Genomic DNA, 19,445 nt, shown 5'->3' with positions numbered 1-19,445 from the left:
AACCTTTATTCCTTTGTTCTTATCTCGCGAAAAATAGGTACAAACTATTCCACTGATCTGCAAAGGATCTTAACACACCTTACGACTAAGATTGATGTCAGGAGAAACAATACGAAGCATGAATTAAATAAACAACATCAAGAAACTCCCTGTTTGATTAATAATGCCCCACTTCCCTCAAAGGGTTAAGCCTCTTTAAGCTAACCGTGACCATACCTGCAAAAACCTTCGGACCTGTTCTACATTAAATCACTCAGATGTTAGCCCGCAAATATACTCTATCTATGATGCCAAGCCTTTACCAATAAAGCAGCAACAACCACAGAGCTATCAGAAATGAAAAGAACTTCAAATCCAAAACCCTACCTATATCAAAGTATAGAGATATCATAGCACTATACTGGGAGATGGGGAGCCATTCGGAAAATGGATCAATAAGACACCACAACTCCTTACAGAGAAACCAAAGATAAAACACAGACCAAAACCTCTCCGGAGACATAATAAGGCCAATTCTTCCCAACATTCCACTAGTTAAAACACCCAAGAGAGAATTCCCAGAACAAGGTTGTCCTGCAGAATTGTATTCTACAAATAAAAATATAAAACGAACCAGGGCCATTACAGCCGTGGTCAAACAGTGGAGTTAAAGGTACCCAATGTACCCCATCCACATGATCATATATGCATGAAGGTGAAATATTAACAGAAGTATCTACAACATCATACCTTAGCCACATGAAAGGCAAATGTGTTAATATGTCTGCCTTGCATTATATGAGCACACATGCATCTATGTGTGTATACTTATGCTGAGATAGATACTTCATTAATTAAACCTATAGCATAAAATTGCATCCCTTCTACATCCTAAAATCGTTGATATAAATATGTGAAAGCCACTAAAAAAGGTATTGCATATCATAGGAGTTATCTTAAGCGTCTGCATATGATAGTAGTTATCTTGAGCGTCTGATTACTATATACATAAAGCTTCAGAAAGCAAGTCAGTTGCTATCTAAAAACAATAAAGTATAAAAGTCTTTCATACAGATTAGTTGAGCTTAGATTAAACAGATTGTCGCAACAAAATCTTCCTCAAAAGGCAGGCCCTTTCCCTCGAGCCCCTGCCTGGTCTGATGGAGAGCCCTTTGGCGAATCAGAGGATTTCAGATTCTCCATCTCGGCTATCATGTCCATGTTGAGACCTTCATCCCGAAGGTATATTGCCAACAGTGGCTGTAGGGAGGAATTTTCACATTGAACCACCGCATGAGGAAATTGACATTCCTCTGGATGATGGGCCTTTTGTTGGCAAACTTCGCAGGATTATCATGAATCAGAATTGGGAACCGAGGAACCTGGTGGTTGTTCTGCATGAAGATATCATAATGCCTTGGCTTGGGGGCCAAGAGATCAAAAGTAACATTCACCATTGCTCAGTCAAGCTCTATGAGAATGTTTTTCTTAAAAACCTTTAAACATAATTCCCTCATGAAATCCCTATTAGGCCCGAAATGGAGTACTACGGCTAGGAACATAGAGGAAATATCAGAATTTACTCTGGTCCTATCCTCATTGGTGATGAAATATCCCCTAAAATTTGAGTAACCTTGTTGACGACCAAATCGTGAGGATATTTCAAGAGGCATGTCAGCCGAGCTACCTTTATTTCCCCAGGAATGGTCATTTGTCTTTTAGAGCTCGAGAGCTTGAGTATAGTATCCATGGTATTTTGAATTTTGCTTAGCAGAGAATGAAGAGACAAAGAAAAACCGATCTTTATAAAGCTAGAAGTTTGTCTCGAAAGTCGGGTGTGAGAATGAAATGAATTTAATTGAGAATGAGCCAGAATGATTAAAACATTGGAGATAGTACTTGCTTGAGAGGCATATCGCATAGAAATGAATGCAAGACTGTCCTCGAGATTCCATCATTCAATATCGCACATGCTTAGTGTCTGGTTAATATATGCATGATCGGCATGTGCGGAGATGATTGATACAACTCAGCCGGTGAGGTGAATTTCTCAGAAGAAGGTACGGCCAGGTTTCACAATTCAAAGTGGGTTAATGAGGTGGATTAATGAGTGCCGGCAGATGTCATGTCCGAGATAATTACGGGGGAGGGAGATCTAACACATAATAGTTAGGATCGCCGAGACAATGATTTCTTGGCAATCTCCATTGAAATAGTCTAAGCCTCGAGGGTGGGAAGGTGGGAGGATGCAGGTATATATATATATATATATATATATATATATATATATATATATCTGTGTGTGTGTGTGTGTGTGTGTATATACCTATATATATATGGATTAAAGGATATGTATATATAAATACATATACCTGTATATGTATTTATATACATATAAATACATGTATATAAATATATACATATATTTATATATATAAAAGTGGGAAGGTGGGTGGATGCAGGTATATATATATGTGTGTGTGTGTGTGTGTGTGTGTGTGAAAATTTATATGTATATATAAATACATATACCTGTATATATATGTATGAGTATGACTGTATATAAATCTGACTTATATCAGCATATATATGCATATATATGCATATATATGTATATATGTGTGTGTGTGTATATATATATATATATATATATATAAAAGTGTATGGGCTTGGTAAAGGGAGGCCAAGCTCAACTGTCAGTTTGGACCAATCGGTTAGACATCTAACAATTATCCCACATGCACCCAGGAATCGCAGCGGTTCGTATTCAAATACACCGGCAGGAACTTCTAATGTGACCACGAGCTCATCTTTTGAACTTCGGCTCAAAGTAAGCACCCGCGGTCGGTCGCACCTTATCGATCATTGGAAGACCCTCAACGAGGTTACCCCGATCTCCGACGAACAAGTATGTAATTCCTAAACATGCGGCTCCAGACAAGTCGCCTCCATCGAGTGTCAGCATAACTCCAAAACTGCCTCTCCGTTAGCTGATGGCAGACCCGATTGCTGAAGACAGATCCATCGGATATCGGCGTAGCTTCTCACAAACTCCTCCGATAGCTGATAGCACTCTGATGACCCAAGGAGGATCCATCGAACTTCGGCATAGCTTCCTTGCAGTCCTCCCGATAGCCGATGACAACCCGATCGCCTAAGGCGACTTCATCGAGTATCGGCATAACTCCAATCCTGAACCTCTGATAGCCGATGATAGCCTCGATCGCCTAAGGTGAAACCATCAGGCATCGGCGTAATGCCGAACAAGTCCACCCGATAGCCGATGCTGCCCCGATGACTGAAGGCGACTTCATCGGGTCATCGGGATGACTTCAAATCTGCTACTCCGAGCTCCGTAACAGATGATTCTTAAGATGGACTTGCTAAAGGGAGGCCATGGAAGCAAAAGAAGTAATAGAACGAACCTAGAGCGATTAAAGTGCCTAAAAGGGGCAAGGATAAGCTATTGCTAGCATCTAAGAGAGCAAGAGAGAGGATTATCCTCCTATTGGGGATGACATATGGACTTCGCTAGACTGATGGAGACATTGCCTTATCACTCATAGCATTGGTTTTGCCTAGGATTTTGAACTCCACGCCTTCTGCTCCTAAGTAAGAAAGCTCATCTGCTCTGTTGTTTCCTTTTAATGAGACGACCTAAGATAGAGCATCAGGGAAGATGAATGCCATCAACTCCCAAGTTAGCTAACTCATCAGCCCTTTTGTTGCCTTCCCTATAGATGTGATTGATCGTAAATCTCTCGAAACCCTTGCATAATTGAATGGCCCATGTCAATAGAGAATTGAGTCTCCAATTGGGCATACTACCTTTTCTTAGAGCGTTGATAATAATTGCTGAGTCCCCTTCAATTTCCAAATTCTTCACTCCCAACTTTCTGCAAATATTAAGGCCTTCCAGCAAGGCAACCAGTTCAGCCCAATTATTAGTCTTATTACCTATTGGGTAAGCCCTGAGGGCAATTTCCTTTCCTTCCCAGTTATGGATAGAGCATCCTATCCCTGCCACCCCTGGGTTGCCTCGGAAGGCCCCATCAAAGTTTAGCTTCAGCCATCCCTCACCTGGAGGTTGCCACTTACATTCAGCTCTTTTCCTTAGATATACTTCAGGGCCATCCCCAATATAGGGTGCGATAGATAGTCCCTCCCATATCTCCTTCATCCACTCATCCCAATAAGTTACTATAGCATTCTTCTTCAAACCGAAGTTGATCAAACTGTTGATTTTTTCGATCATAGCAGCCTCAATTTTATTGATTACTCGATTCACCTCTAATTTTTCATTTTTGAAAAGACGCCTATTCCTTTCCTTCCACAATTCCCAAATTATGGTAGATGGAAGAGATATCCATAAGCCTTCAAATAGACAACCTCTTCTTAGGATGGGCCAGGCTTTGAGCAATCCTAAAATAGTTTGAGGAAAGGCAGAGGACCAGCCTAGTTTCTGGGTAAACGACACCTCGTATTGGTTTGCATAGTTGCAATTAAGGAGGAGGTGGTTTGCGTCCTCATCATCCTTTTCACATAGAGGGCATCTACTAGGTCCCTCATACCCCATCCTCCTAAATTTTTCAGCAGTCAAGAGCTTATTCTGGAGAGCAAGCCATGTGAAGACTCCAGCCTTGGGTAGGCAATACCTGTCCCAGCAGAGTTTCAGAGGCAGCTCCGTCTTGGGTCTAAGTTGAGCTTTTGTGATGTGATTATACCCATCCTTGGAGTTGTATTCCCCATTCATGGAGCCATCCCACACAAGCCTATCCCTTCCTAGACTAAAGGAGATGTTTCTATCTTTTAGAATTGCCATGAGTTTATCTTTATCCCTCACAGGGATATCCTCATTTTCTCTGACTATCCATTTCCAACCCTCTCCATCCTCTGAGGGGGAAATGTAGTTCCCAATTAGTTTCCCTCTGTTTGATTCTAGGAGTGCTATTGTAGGCCCGAAGTCATGGGTTTTCTCGATCGCCTTATACCCTCCCCAAGAGTCTGACCAAAACAAGGCATCTTCCCCTAACCCTAGCTTCCATGTGAGTTTATCTGTGATAATATTTCTGCATTCCAGCATAAAGTTCCATATGCGAGAGCCTCTAGGCGGATTGTTTTCTCTAAATATTTGGATAGGGTTGTCTTCTTTAAGGTATTTATGGTACAAGATTCTCGCCCACTTTAAATGGGGATGTTTGAACATTCTCCATACTAACTTTGCCCCAAGGGCCCTGCTTTGGTCACGGATATTTTTAATGCCAGCTCCTCCCTCTTCTTTTGGTCTACAAATCTTATCCCAAGATAGGAGTGATATTTTCTTATCTTCATTGGCACCTTGCCAAAAGAAAGTTCTAAGGTGTTTATTTAGCTCATCCCGTTTTTTAGCCGATAAATTATGACAAGAAAGTTGGTAAATGGGCATTGCTGCCAAAACTGATTTTTGACCAAGATTGCCCTGCCTACAGAGGACAGCCATTTCCCTTTCCAAGTGTTAATTTTCTTCTTGATTTTTTCCACCATGTGATCCCAAGACTTAGATGTCCTGCTCCCCTTATCCAAAGGGATGCCTAAATATTTGCAAGGGAGGACACCGGGCTTGATCTCCAAGACCCTACATATCTCTTTCTCGGATGCGGTTTCTATGTTGAACATGAACACAGCTGACTTCTCCAAATTGACCTCTTGACCCGAGGCTTCCATGTAGGATTTGAGGATACCTTTGAAGGCCCTTGCTTCCCTAATGTCTCCTCGACCAAAAAGAATTGTATCATCTACGAATTGCTGGTGGGTTATGGGAGTTAGACAACTGGTAATGGGTATACCTATGATTCCACCCTCTTCCCTAGCCTTTGAGATAGACCTACCAAGAGCCTCTGCCATAATGATGAAGAGGAAAGGAGACATAGGGTCTCCCTGCCTAAGTCCCCTAGAGCTACTAAAAAAACCTTTATGTGTGCCATTGACCATGACAGAGAATTTGGGGGTGGATATGCATTCAAAAATAAGGTTGATCCAAGATTTGGTAAAGCCAAATGCTTCCAAACATTTGCATAAAAATCTCCAATCCACTTTGTCATATGCTTTACTAATATCTAATTTGACCAGCATGCTTGGTGCTCCATTATGCTGGACCGAATGTATAGCTTCATGAGCTATGATTATCCCATCATAGATTGATCTATCAGGCACAAAGCCTGTTTGTTCTTCGCTAATGATGATAGGGAGAAGTTTTTGAAGTCTAGTTGCTACAATTTTGGTAAGTAGTTTATAAAGGGTATTACACAGGGCTATGGGCCTATATTCATTAAAGCTATCAAGTTTCTCTTTTTTCGGAATCAAAACTAAGAAAGTATTGTTGATCTCCTTCAGTATCTTACTTGAGTTTCTAACACCCTCTAAGGCCTCCGTGATCTCTCGACCCATAAAACCCCAGCATTTTTGGAAGAAACTAGTTGGGAAGCCATCTGGGCCCGGAGCCTTATCTGGATTCATTTTCATGAGGGCAGTTTTAACCTCCTCTGTAAATTTCTCAAGCAGACATCTGTTGTGTTCTGCATCAATGAGTTTTGGAATATTTCTAATTATATTATGTTGGCCTCTAAGGTTGGAACCAGCAGTATTGTTAAGGATTCCTCCAAAAAACCTTACTGCTGCCTCTGCCACCTCTGACAGGTCTTCCAGATTTACAACTTGGTAGTTCTTAATGTTAGAGATTCGGTTTACCCATCTTTTCTGCTTGGTACTGTTATGAAAGAACTTTGTGTTGCGATCTCCATCTTGCAACCATGTTTCTCTAGATTTGTCTCCAGAAGATTTCTTCTTTTGCCAGAATCTCTTCATACTCTTTTAGTAATATTTTTTCCTTTAAGAAGAGAGGTTCATCCATCCCTCGATCCAAAACTTCCCTATTAACATCCTTGAGGTCCTTTTCTACTAAAAGTTTCTTATCAAAGATGTTACCAAAGTGCTCTCTATTCCACTCCAAGAGCCTCCTTTTGATTAACTTCAATTTGTTTGCAACAATATACATCTTTGAACCTGAGAATAATGATTCACTCCACCATTGTTCAATCAGGTTGATGATGTTATCGTCCTCATACCATATGTTCTCAAATTTGAACGGGCAGTTTCTTGGTCCTTGTTCTGCCAGAATGTTAAGTTGGAGTGGATAATGGTCAGAACCGGATAAAGGTAGGATCTTTGCTTCCATAGTGTAATTGAAATTCATAAGCCCCCCCCCCATGGATAAAAAATCTATCGCGCTTTTCAGCAATATTGCTAAAGCCTTTCCTTTTGTTGTTCCATGTAAAGGTGTTCTCTGCTGTCTGGATTTCCCACAAAGAATTCCTATTGATCCAATCATTGAAGTCCAGTGCCACGGTAGGTAACTTATTACTACCTCCTCTTTTGTCTGATGCCTTAGTGATGGCATTGAAATCTCCTCCAATAATACACATCTCATTTAGATTGTTTCTTAGGAAAGTCTCAAGTTCCAACCAGACTTGAGCTTTATCCCTGTTCTGAATAGGACCATATACATTGATCAGGTTAAATCTTAACTTATTATTATAGTAGTTTACCTTTCCGCCTATCCAATTTTGTTTTATCTCTGATGGTGTAAAAGAGGAATATCTAGGATCCCAGATGATTGCTAAGCCTCCTGAAGCCCCATGAGCTGGGGAATACTTCAACTTTCTAAAACCTAATTTCTTCTCAAAGAGGTCTATCTCGGTTGAGTTCATTTTAGTTTCTTGGATTATAATTATGTCTGGATTTGATTCAGATATACAGCGTTTTATGATATGCTGCTTGTTCATGCCCCTAACATTCCATGATAAGAGTTTCATGGCTCAGTGGGGAGGAACTTCCCCTCCCCTACATTAAATAGTGATGAAATTTTGGGTTGGCCCATAGCTTCCCTATCCTTGGCTCTTAATTCAGCAAGGGATCTCCTACCCCTCCTTTTAATGGGCTTGGCGCAATCAAGAGAGTCTTTGCTCTCCTCTATATTATGGATGCCTAGAATGTTTGGGTTCTCATTTTCCAAATTATCTAGGTCAATGAACAATTATTTTGTTTCCATATTAACTCTGGTACGTTCCAATAATTTTTTCACATATAGCTCCCTCTGCCTTTCCAATTCTTCAAATCACAAACCTCATCAACAGACTGTTCCATTAGGTCATTAACTACTTCTTCCCCAATAAAGTTGGCAATAATGTTGACTTCCCTTTCTACTTGTTCTTTCTCTTCCGCTTCTGCCACCACTGGATCAATATTCTGGGATGGACTATATTCCTTTGCCCCCCCCCCACTTTCCTCAATATCCTTATATTGTGTTGTCGGTTGTTCATGCTCAGATCCTTTATCCTTAACAAGGAGAGACAATTCCTTCACCAATAGTTGCTCTGAAGAGAATAATTTTACTTCTGTTGAAATCCCCAAGAGGATCGTACAGTCTTCCTATCCCTTGTTAATGATAAATTCCCCTTCTTCAATGTCCTCAACATCCTTAGTTTCCTCAATATGCCTAGATGGAAAAGGGATTTCCTCAACCACAAACCCTCCCTTTTCTAGATTGAAACTAATGTCGACCCCAGGAATCCTACTGGATCTCAATTGAGGAGGCAGAACTAGAGTCGATGCAGGGTCTAGATCGAGAATCCCTTTGAAGAATTCAGGATAGATAAGGAAGGACGACACCCCTGATTTAATCTCAATAGGTTTTAAGGTTTTAACACTAATGTCCATATTAATTATCATCACACAGTTCGCATACTTCCTATATTTATCACTGATTTCTACAAATTTGCCAATGTGATTACCAATTTTCCTAATAATTTCAATATCCATTAATTCAACTGGTAGGTTAGGTATCAATACCGGTCTATCTATCTTTAGAGATTGCATATTATTAGGGTTAAAGTCTGGAATCCAATCTAAAAAACAAAAATCAAAACCTTTGAAAGTCGGATATTTACCTGTTAAGAGTTCCTTCTTGTGTCTTGAACTACCACAACCAATATACAGAAAACCTTCGGATGGGATAGCTATACTTACTATCCAATTGAAGGACAACATAAACCAATCTGCAATAGCCTCCGATGAAATTCCAAGACCCTACCATCTTGCAAAAACTCCAAAGGCCTTGCAAGATTGTTGAATCCGCTTAACCAGATTCTCATTAATCTCTAAAACATTGACCAAGTCTGAGTTAGGGTCCTTGATTGAACCCGATCCCGCCGTTAAGGGTTTTAGGAGGCAGCAAGGTTGTCTTGCCCTTGCTTAAAGAAGCCTTAGGTGCACATTGAGTTTGAACCGGCCTTTTGGGATTTTTAATTTTGCTTCTACTATTATTTTCTGAAAAAAGGCTAGCCCGGGGATCTGGTTTTAAATAACCTTCCTCAAGATTTTGCAGCTGATTGAACCTATTGGAAGTGGTCGACCTAGAATTGCCTTGGTTGCATTCCCTGCCATTCGCAACCCTTGGAGGGTTTTTCATGGCTGCCCTGCGAGCCCTCCTAGGTTTCACCACTTGCCATTCCGTCTACTCCTGAGGCAGGGGAGCCCTAATCCCCGGGTTGCCATATCTGAGTGCATATTTAGTCAACTCAAAAAACCATTGTTGGTGGAGAAGATCTGGCGATTTCCAAATCAGGATGAAAAAATCGCTCGATGCCTTCCCTACCTATTTTCGCACATTTTCGCTTGATTTTTTATGTGTAGGGCATTTATTATTAATGAAGTTTAATATAATATATATTAGGTTATTTATATTTTAATATTTTATATTTAATACAATTATATTTAAATTTTAATATTTTTAGTTTAATATGATGTCTAATATTTAATATTAGTTAATATGATATGGGCATAATATTTATATTATTATATTATTAATTTATATTAAAAAAAATACTATAATATATATTAATGGTGAGTCAATAAATAGGGAATATTTATAATTTTAATAAAATGAACTAAGACAAGAATGGTTAGAATAGTAATATTAAAAATATTATTAAGTTATTATATTATTAATGATTTATGTTGATTAATTTTTATATATTAATACAAACATGACTATTATGAATATTAATAAAATTATAATTATGTTAATATTAATATTAATACATAGTATATTTATATATTATTTTAATATTTCAATCATATCAATAAAAAAAAAATTATATATCTCTATAAAAGGATATTAGATATAATTATTATTTTACTATATTTGTTTATTATTTATTACATAAAAACCCATATATAATTTTTTATGTCTTTGCATGGGCAAACCCAAAATGAACCCAACCCCCCAAAAAATTGACTGAATCTGCAAAGGTAACCAGCGAACCCAAGCCCAAATCATTACCAGGACCAGTAACTTAGGTTCTAGGTGGTTCAATTCCTTTCCATAGCAAAAGAACTAACTACCTGTGAGAGTATAAAAATGGCAAGTTGCTAAAAGAAAAAAATTTAGTAGTGGATGCTAAAGCTTTTCAAGATTACAAATTTAAGGTAAAACAAATAATTTAAATTTCTTACCCCATAGTGGACCAATAAGCATTGTCAAGTACCTTTTGCATCAACTTCTTTCCTTCTTCTAACTCTTTCTAAGCCCACATTTTTCACTCTCCACAAACAACCCATGGATTTTAGATGTAGCAAAATATAATAGCTAGCATATCTAATCTCCAATGACAAAAAGTCCTAAAAAGTACAAGTGATGTGTTGTAGTTGATCCATAAGCTATAAAGCATATCCCATTAACCTACTTACCAACTTAAGGAATTTTGAGAGTTTAGTTACGAGAACAAGAAGTGACTCAAGGAGTCAAGCATATAACATATAGAAACCCCTTGTGGACAAAAACTCCAGAAAAAGTGTGAGATTGATTGCTTGCATAATCCAAATTGTTTGTTTGAAACCAATCTAGAACTTGAATCGTAGCTGAAAACTCGACAATAACTTGGCAAGCCTTAAAAATTTAAAAACTCAAAACTCTGCAAAAATTCTGCGAAAATCTAAACTTTATCGTAACTTTGCAAAACTCGAAACTCTACACAACCTCCGCAAAAAACTCAACAATTTTGTTGAACATTTGAAAAGACATTTTTTAAAAATATTCTTCAAAATGCACGTATATCGAAAACAAATTTCATCATAGGTTTTTCATCCTAGCGCAAAGGTGGACAATTGCTCACCTCTACACATTGGGGTTTGCACAAAAATTAAAAAATCAAGAATGATTCTCTTCCCAAAACTCCTTTTAAAGACACTTTTATGACAACTCAAATAATTACTCTTTTAATTCATTTTTTCCCATCAATTAAAAAGTAACTTTTCAACCCCTTTATCTCTTTTTCCACTTTGGTCACCACTCTAAAAATATAACCTTAAGAAACTTTTTAGTTTAATAATAAAATAATAGTCGCACTTTATTTATAAGATAAAGTTATTTCAAGCAACTGAATATTAAATTATTTTAATTCTCAAAAAGGTAATATGACAAACAAGAGATGATGAAGTGGCAAAGAGAAAGTTGATGGTGCAGGTTATTGGGTGGCAACTATTTTCCATGATTGCCCTTTGTTTTGAATGTGTTTTGTATCACTGGTACAACTATTCATTTGACTTGATCATGACTAATTCCATTCCTCAGCCAATCATTGTTATCCCTTGACGAACGACATCTATTTCTATTGTTGATGGTATGTCATTCTCCATTTTAGAATGGCCATTCGATTCCCTTGCAATGATATTCTCGTTGATTGGGTGGCATCTACCAAGTCTTCTCAGTGCAATCATTGTCTAGTTGGAACAGTCATGAACTTCTATATTCACACGCAAATTGATTGCCCAAGCTAAGCAGACAAATGATTCAATTTATCAAGCATTTATTTACCTAATTGGCAAGCAAGAAGTCAATCATATTGGGAAACCATTTTCCCTTGTTCTTGGTGATGCCATTTCCCTCTACCCTAGCCATGAATGTTACCCCTTTGGTGAACATCCATTCCCATTATGGGTAGAGTTGTTATTAAAGGGGTAGAGGTAGAAGGTGAAACATTTGCAAGGCAAACTAGCTGGTTAGTTGAGAGGATGTTAGAGGAAGGAGAAAGTCTGCTACCACAAGTGTGGAGCAATTTCTCTTTAGGTATCTCATTTGATGGCTATTATTGTCCCATTACCAACAGTAACAACTCACCTCCAACAAGTTGCACTCTAAGACACTGGAGCTAATGCATCAATTTGATCGAATACACCTATGGATTAGCAGATCTATTCGGGAGTTTGGTGATAAAATACCATCTCTCACATTACAAAGGTTTCAATGCTTCATTTTCCCCCACTAAAATTGTACTTGCACATCATGTTCTCTTCAAGACAATATGTGGATGTATGTAAAATCTCACGAGACAGCATAAACACTTGTATGACTATGGATTAGTGGCATGAGGAGCATTGCTCACTCTTCCTACAGTATTTTGCCCATTTGAGGGTTTCTCCTAAGTTAACCTTGTTGTTGGAGTTTGTGTGTGTGATTGCAAAGTTGTTTTATTTCTGCATATTAAGGTTTTTCAATTTTAGTCCTTGATTGCACATTTCATGGCAATTGACAACCATTATAGGTCGTTTAGTGCATTAAAAAATAGTTTGAGGGCATCTCATTTAAATCTATATGGTTGATGTGTTCAAGTGCAGCATAATTTCCCTGGATTACAGATCAGAATGCAAACACTTGTCAAAATGAAAATAAAAAAATAAGATTTCAGCTTTTTCTAATTCAAGAATCCTTCCAAACTAGGTAAGAGACATTCAAGGAGAATATGTTGAACATACTAGATGTCGAAAAATGAACACCATTATTTTGGGGTGGCATGGGGAGGAACGATGTAGTCAACATACAATGTCTATTATCATGTTTTGATAATATTGGTTATTCGACTATGTATTCATTGTTCATATTAACTGTTTGTTGACTTCAGGTAGTCATAAGCATCAAGTAGTTTATAAGTGTTGATTAACAATTGTGTTCCTCTTGGCAGCCGTCGGGTCCTTTAAATAGATTGTGTATCATAAAGGAAAGTAGTATTATCTAGTCGGATCAACTATGATCCCCAACAGACAATCTTTGGTCCTCTTTTGTAATAGTCTCATGTGCAAATAAAGATATGTTTTACTCTTGTATTTGGTATGCATTATCATCCCTATTATTAATTCATGTATTCATTTTATGAGATAGAGCAGTAAACATGTGGGATTGTTGTCTTAAAAGAAAAATAGATCAGATTTGAGCTATTCATGCCCTGATATCCCAATAAAAGCAAGAAGAGGCCACGAGGTGGTCAAGACAATGTGACCAAGCAATATTTAAGGATCATCGTGCAAAGAGAATAAGGAGAAGATTATGAGAAACACTTTGAGGAAATTACAACCGGAAAATTCGCAAGTTAGAGCCCTTCTCTAACTTAAAAATTCAAGACAACCTTCTCTAGACGAGGGGAGTTGGGAGACAAAGTCATGTTTCTTCATAGAATTGTATGAGAGCAGCCTTTGGGGCATTGAAGGGTTGTCAATTGAAAGAGATGTCGAGCAAAGGGCCTATAAAAGGTAATTTGAAGGCAAAAAAAGTGTGTGGAAGGCTGAAGCCAAGGGAAGAGTTGAGGATTACTATGTGGTTAAAAGTGTGAGAGAAATGTTAGAACATATAAATCAAAACTCCCAAGCAAGCAGATTACAGAAACTAGGTTTGCAACAGAATAAAACTATGGCAAACCCTAGTGGAGTAAAGAAAAGTTGGCCAAGTTTACAGGCAATGGATTAGAGGATCCCGTTGGGCACAGTAAAACTTATGAAACAATTTGGACAACATATGGGCATGATGATAAAGCAATTTAGCTAGGATCTCTTCCAGCCCCCTTGCAAGGTGTAGCAATTGATTGGTACACAGAAATTGACCAAGCCTCCCTAAATACATGAGAGAGATTATAGAAGGCATTTGAAGTAAAGTTTAAGGTGCTTCACAATGATAATGAAATACTAGCAAAGTTAACAATACAAAACAAGATAAAAACATAAGCATACGAGCTTATAATCATAGACTTGAAGAATTGCTGGTAAAACTAGAAACAGAACTGGCTGACCATGATAAAAAGGATTGGTTCATTAAAAGTCTACTTCTGTCATTAAGAAAAAAGGTGAATGTAGTACCACCTGGTAATGTCCCTAACCAAAAATTAATGAATAATTTCTGATCTGAAAATTAGATTTGCAAATATTATTCCAATTCACCCAAAATCATCAAAACTAGTCAACTAATCTTGCACATAGAGGCCAACAAATTAAAGAAGTTTCCAAATAAAATTATTAAAATATTTTTTCTGATATGAACAATAGATGAACAGGTCTGAAAATCTAATTTTATGACAGCAACAAAGCTATAGCTTCACGTTACCAAAATCTCCCACAAATCCACAAAACTATGTCAAAATTAGACTACCCGATTTGCTCCACACTTCACCAAAAGAATACCAAACCACAGGAAACTACATGGAACACCAAAGAAATAAATTTTCTGATATTCAACAGCAAATAATCAGGTCTGATATCTGATATACAACAGCAGGAAATAATTTGGCTTTGACACCCAAATTCTACACCAAACTCACAAAATATGACAATTTTGGTACACCAGATTTACTCAAAATACCACAAACTGATACTATTTGAATTCCAAATGGAAATACTGGCATATAAATCTGATTACAACAATAATAACAGCAACACCCAAAGAGCCATTGAATAGTCAAAAGATGCAAAAAAAAAGTTCTTAAAAATTTCCTTCAGCCCAATTGCAATCTCTGGATGAGAATTCCCTCTACAATCAAAAGGTTTTTGTCCTATGATCCCCCAAGACTCGTGGATTTTCATCCACAAGCCTTCTCCTCCAATGGGTTTTCGTCCACTGAAGAAGCTATTTGCAAATATGCAAATATGAGAGAAGGGATAATAATCAACATGCCTACCAAATATCAGAATACCAATATTTATAGCCAATCTACAAGAGTTGGGTGCCCAAAATGACTTTTTAGTTGCTTGACCCTTGAGTTGCCCCAAAATCCCTATCATTTGGCCTCATGAAAATTTTGTTTAACATTTAATTGTCCTTCTATTAATGGAATTGAGTGGACAGTGATAAATATGAAATAGATTGCCCTTCCTTTGTTTGCCTAATTAACCCACAGAGAAAAATGGGTTAATATATGCCAAAATTTAATTTTAAGCAAAATGAGATAAGCCACACCTCATCCTATTCTAAAGCCAACAATCGGGCAATGGACATAGAATGTGAAGATAAAATGTCCTCTTGTAGTAAAAGAAAAACAAAGGAAGATGGAAACTAAGATGACAATAATGACAATGAATCAGGAATGGTACAAGCCCTCCAGAGGGGCATGCTTTAAATGATGAAAGGATCGAAGGCAAAGAAAGAAACTAACAAAATATGGTATATTGAGTACAAAATTGAGGGGCACACAAAAGATAACTATCCTACAAAGATGTTTTGCGAGATTTGCCAAGTTATGGGTCATTTAATAAAGGAGTACCCACACAATTTGAAGACTAGTACACAAGTACTCTTTACACAAGGTGAGTAATCCACTCCATCGAAGCCACATAATGCATCTCCAAGCAGTTATCAAAATCGACGAGGAGGTTGAAGCCAAAAACAAACAACCCCTAACAAAGTTCGATCATATAGTGTCGACAATGTAATGAATGGGAGAATTTTGCAAGACATTGTCATAAAAAGCAAGCCAAAGTGCAATTATTGTGCAAATGGTGTGGACCTAGAGACCATGAGAACACTAGATGTCTGAAACGAAAGACTAGCATCAACCTAATTGATGTTGATGCACAAGCAAAGAAGGATATGTAGCCAAACCCACTTACAAAAAAAGAAAGGCTTCATGAAGCAAGGGTTGAAGTGGAGAATGCTATGGATAACAAACAACGCCACTCAAGCGCAACCATAAGTATGGTAACAAGTCAATTACAATCCAAGAAAAATATTACAAGGAAAGTAATTCAAACTACCATACTAGTTGAAGTAGTGGATTTATTACAACGTATTCTTGAACTTCGAATACTAATGTATCAAGGGAGAATGAGATGGTGCATGCTACAGCCCAATGGGAATGAATATCCAATAATCGAACCTCCATTATTGGGCAAGCAAGTGATTGATCCAATGTTACTGACAATAAACACAACAAAGAAACCAGCGATAGTGAGTATGGAGATCCTTGGAAGGAATCTCACCAATACAATTGTTGATGGTGGCTCACACATGAACATACTTCTGTTAGAAACTTGGCAAAGTCTTGGCAAGCTGACCATTTGGCCCCCAACTTTTCAAATGGTGGGTGTAGATCAACAAGGTATTAAGGTACTTCAAGTTTTAAAGGGAAAAAAGATAATCATATGAACCCAACCATTCTTGTTGAACTTTGTGGTCATTTCATTTTTAAAAAAAGCATATGATGCTTTATTGGGTCGATGTTGGCTAGTAGCAACCAAAGATCACAATTAGAAAAAATACAATCTCCATTGTAAACATGGGCCAGAAGTATGTAATTGATTAAAGGAAACAAGCTGTATGTGAAGAAGCAACTTCCTCTTATTCATTTGATTCAGACTTTGAAGAAGAATGGACATAGAAGCATGATATGGGTTTGACAGAGGGGAACGATGAAGGGATTCCAAAATTACAGTCATGCTCGGAGCATGAAACAAATTCTCTTTATGGCATATTTCACTAGCAAATGGATGACTGGGGTATTTTATCAACATGTAATTTCCTTGAAACTAGGACAGTTTACATGTGTGGGACGCAGTTTTTGGATTGCTAAAAACATCATCTGCAACAAAGCTATTTTACTTTGCAGAAGAATGTAAAATTATGTATGATACATCTCAAATTATTAAGAGCAAAATGTTTAGCATGGAGCATACAAATATTGGTCAAGTCAAATTGACTTCACAGGAAAATTTACAAAACAAAAAAGAGAACTAGAAAATAAAGAAATAGTGGAAAGGAAAGATAGAGGAAAAAATATTATTCCACAATTGAAGGAGAAAATAATTAAAGACTTAATTACATAAAAAGATTGATTACAAAGGTCGACTATATTAAATGGTTAGATCATAGCGTACAGACAAAACCTTCATTCACTCAGCACACTATACGACGCCATCGACAAAGGCATCCCAATAGTCATGACATCATACGACAATTGTTATTTTACAGTATAGTGGTTATCTTACATGGCACGATGAACTAACTTTTTTTTTACATTATTCACAGAAAAGTGAACAGTATGATGACCATCTTCAAATGATATGGCGCCCTTGCAGTGAATGGCAAATCATTGGACAAACTTCTTTCAGCATATGACTAAAGGCATTATTTCCCATTGTACAATGGCTTACTGTACGACGGATTTTTTTTCCCACCATGCGCAACTTCTTTGGCAACATCCTGTTCAAGTTGTACACCTAAATCATTCCTTCCATCAGCAGAGTGTATGGTGATAGCACAATGTACGGCAAGGGTACAACACACAACGAAGGTACAAAGTATGGCATGAAGGGTGGTGTAGGTCATTGTGTCAAGCAAGGAAAACCATATGGCTTCTATTCCACCAGACCGTATGATGGGCTACTATGCATAACATATGGCCTTCCCAACATCTCTTTGTCATACAACATTCTCAGTCTCTCCTCATTGTATGACATTCCTATTGTCTACTACAACATTCTCAATGTCTACTCATCATATGGCCCTCCAAAAGACATTTGCCCCTTGACCATGTTGGGGGCATCCCCCCCAAATCCCCATTGCACTCATTTGATTTGCCGAGTACTGTTCAAGTGCCAAGTTTGCAAAGTACACTTCCAATTTTGTTATAGGTCCTTGTTTACAATATCGTCATCAGTTTGGAAAGTCTTCCCTAACGTTACTTGATGTTTACTTGTCATTTGGATGACCACCTTTTCTTTTGGGAGCAGATGATGTAATCAGTGTACAATTTCTACTATTATGTTTCAATAATATTGGTTATCTAACTATCTATTAATTGTTCATATTAAGTGTATGTCAACTTCGGGTAGTTATAAGTGTTAGTTGGTTGACGGTTGTGTTCCTCTTGGCAACCATTAGTTCTATTTAAATAGATTGTGTACCATCAAGGAAAGTAGTATGATCTAGTTAGATCAACTCTTATCCCTGTCTGACTATCTCTCGTCTTTTTCTGTAATAATTTCATGTGCGAATAAAGATATTTTTTACTCTCTGTCGCAAAATGTGATAATTGAACTAAGAAAATGCAGACAATAAGGTAAAATAAATTTATAAACTACAAGGTTTCCCCAAAGTGACTATTGGGATCATGATCCCCTGTTTACAAGTTACTTTTGGAAAGAAATGTCAATTGAAGGGAACTTTAAAATCCCTTTCCAAATTATATTGTATAGTCATATCTTAAGGTATAAAACACAATTAGCCCTAGAGTAAAGCATATTTTAAATGCTTATGCAGCAATTTACCAATATGTCACTTCAGAATGATTTATGGATAACTAATGGTCATAACTAGTGCTTAATAAGATGATATTGCATGGACTAACATTCTCCAGATGCTTCTACCTACACAAATTACATCCTTCCTGGGCAAAACACATCTCAAAAGGAAGGAAAAGGTATAACAAATTAAAGAAAACACAATTAGCATCATGATATTGCAAATCCACCTTCACAAATGGTCAAATGCATAACAGCTAAAGAAGAAACCCACACTATAAAAATGAACATGCATCAAATATTTCACCATGGAGAGCTGACAATCCAAATACAGAGAATGTGTTGTTTTCAACTGTGTCCAGTAAGAAATTATAAACTAAACTAATTATAGTGAGGAAGCCTCAGAAGTAAAAGCTATGAACAGAAACAGTGAAATGGTCTTAATTTGTGCTAAGTAATACTTATCGACATGTAGTAGATGAGAGGATTATCACCTCTAATGAAGGAGACATAGAGGAAAAAGAAAGAGCCTTCAGGTTCCATGTCAATGCAGCAGAAACCTCTTTTAGCTTTGTGAGTTCATTTAATTCAAATCCGAGAGCCATACCACTTTTTATAAAAGAATTTAAGAAACCAATCAGTTCTTCCACTTTCACCATAAGACTGTTACTGTCCTCATTGTTATCATAGGCAACATTCCATACATTCTGACTATTCAGGAACAAATTTCCAGATTCCAGCAGTTTCACTGCTTTTGTACACCACTCCTCAACGTTTTTCAAGGCTTTTCTTAGGAACTGTGACTCTTTAAGTGTGATTTTAAGAAGCTCAGACTTGTGAAGAAGCCCCTGCACAGAATTTTACAATTGAACACA

The 19,445-nt window shown here is 37.4% G+C and overlaps 1 protein-coding gene across 2 annotated transcripts in view; it reads right to left on the bottom strand.

The window, feature by feature from the left end:
* Positions 1-19,445, bottom strand: part of LOC131030582 (lysine-specific demethylase JMJ17) — a 218,138-nt gene that overhangs the window by 43,830 nt on the left and 154,863 nt on the right. For both annotated transcript variants that reach the window (XM_057961447.2, XM_057961456.2), the window contains exon 20: positions 19,065-19,418. In XM_057961447.2, the coding sequence (XP_057817430.2) occupies positions 19,065-19,418 (354 nt within the window). The remainder of the gene's footprint in view (positions 1-19,064; positions 19,419-19,445) is intronic.

The sequence above is a fragment of the Cryptomeria japonica genome, chromosome 4 (genome assembly GCF_030272615.1).
Source record: "Cryptomeria japonica chromosome 4, Sugi_1.0, whole genome shotgun sequence".
Lineage (NCBI taxonomy): Eukaryota > Viridiplantae > Streptophyta > Pinopsida > Cupressales > Cupressaceae > Cryptomeria > Cryptomeria japonica.
Note: the sequence above shows the minus strand (reverse complement) of the source record. Positions and strands in the feature narration are given on the sequence as shown.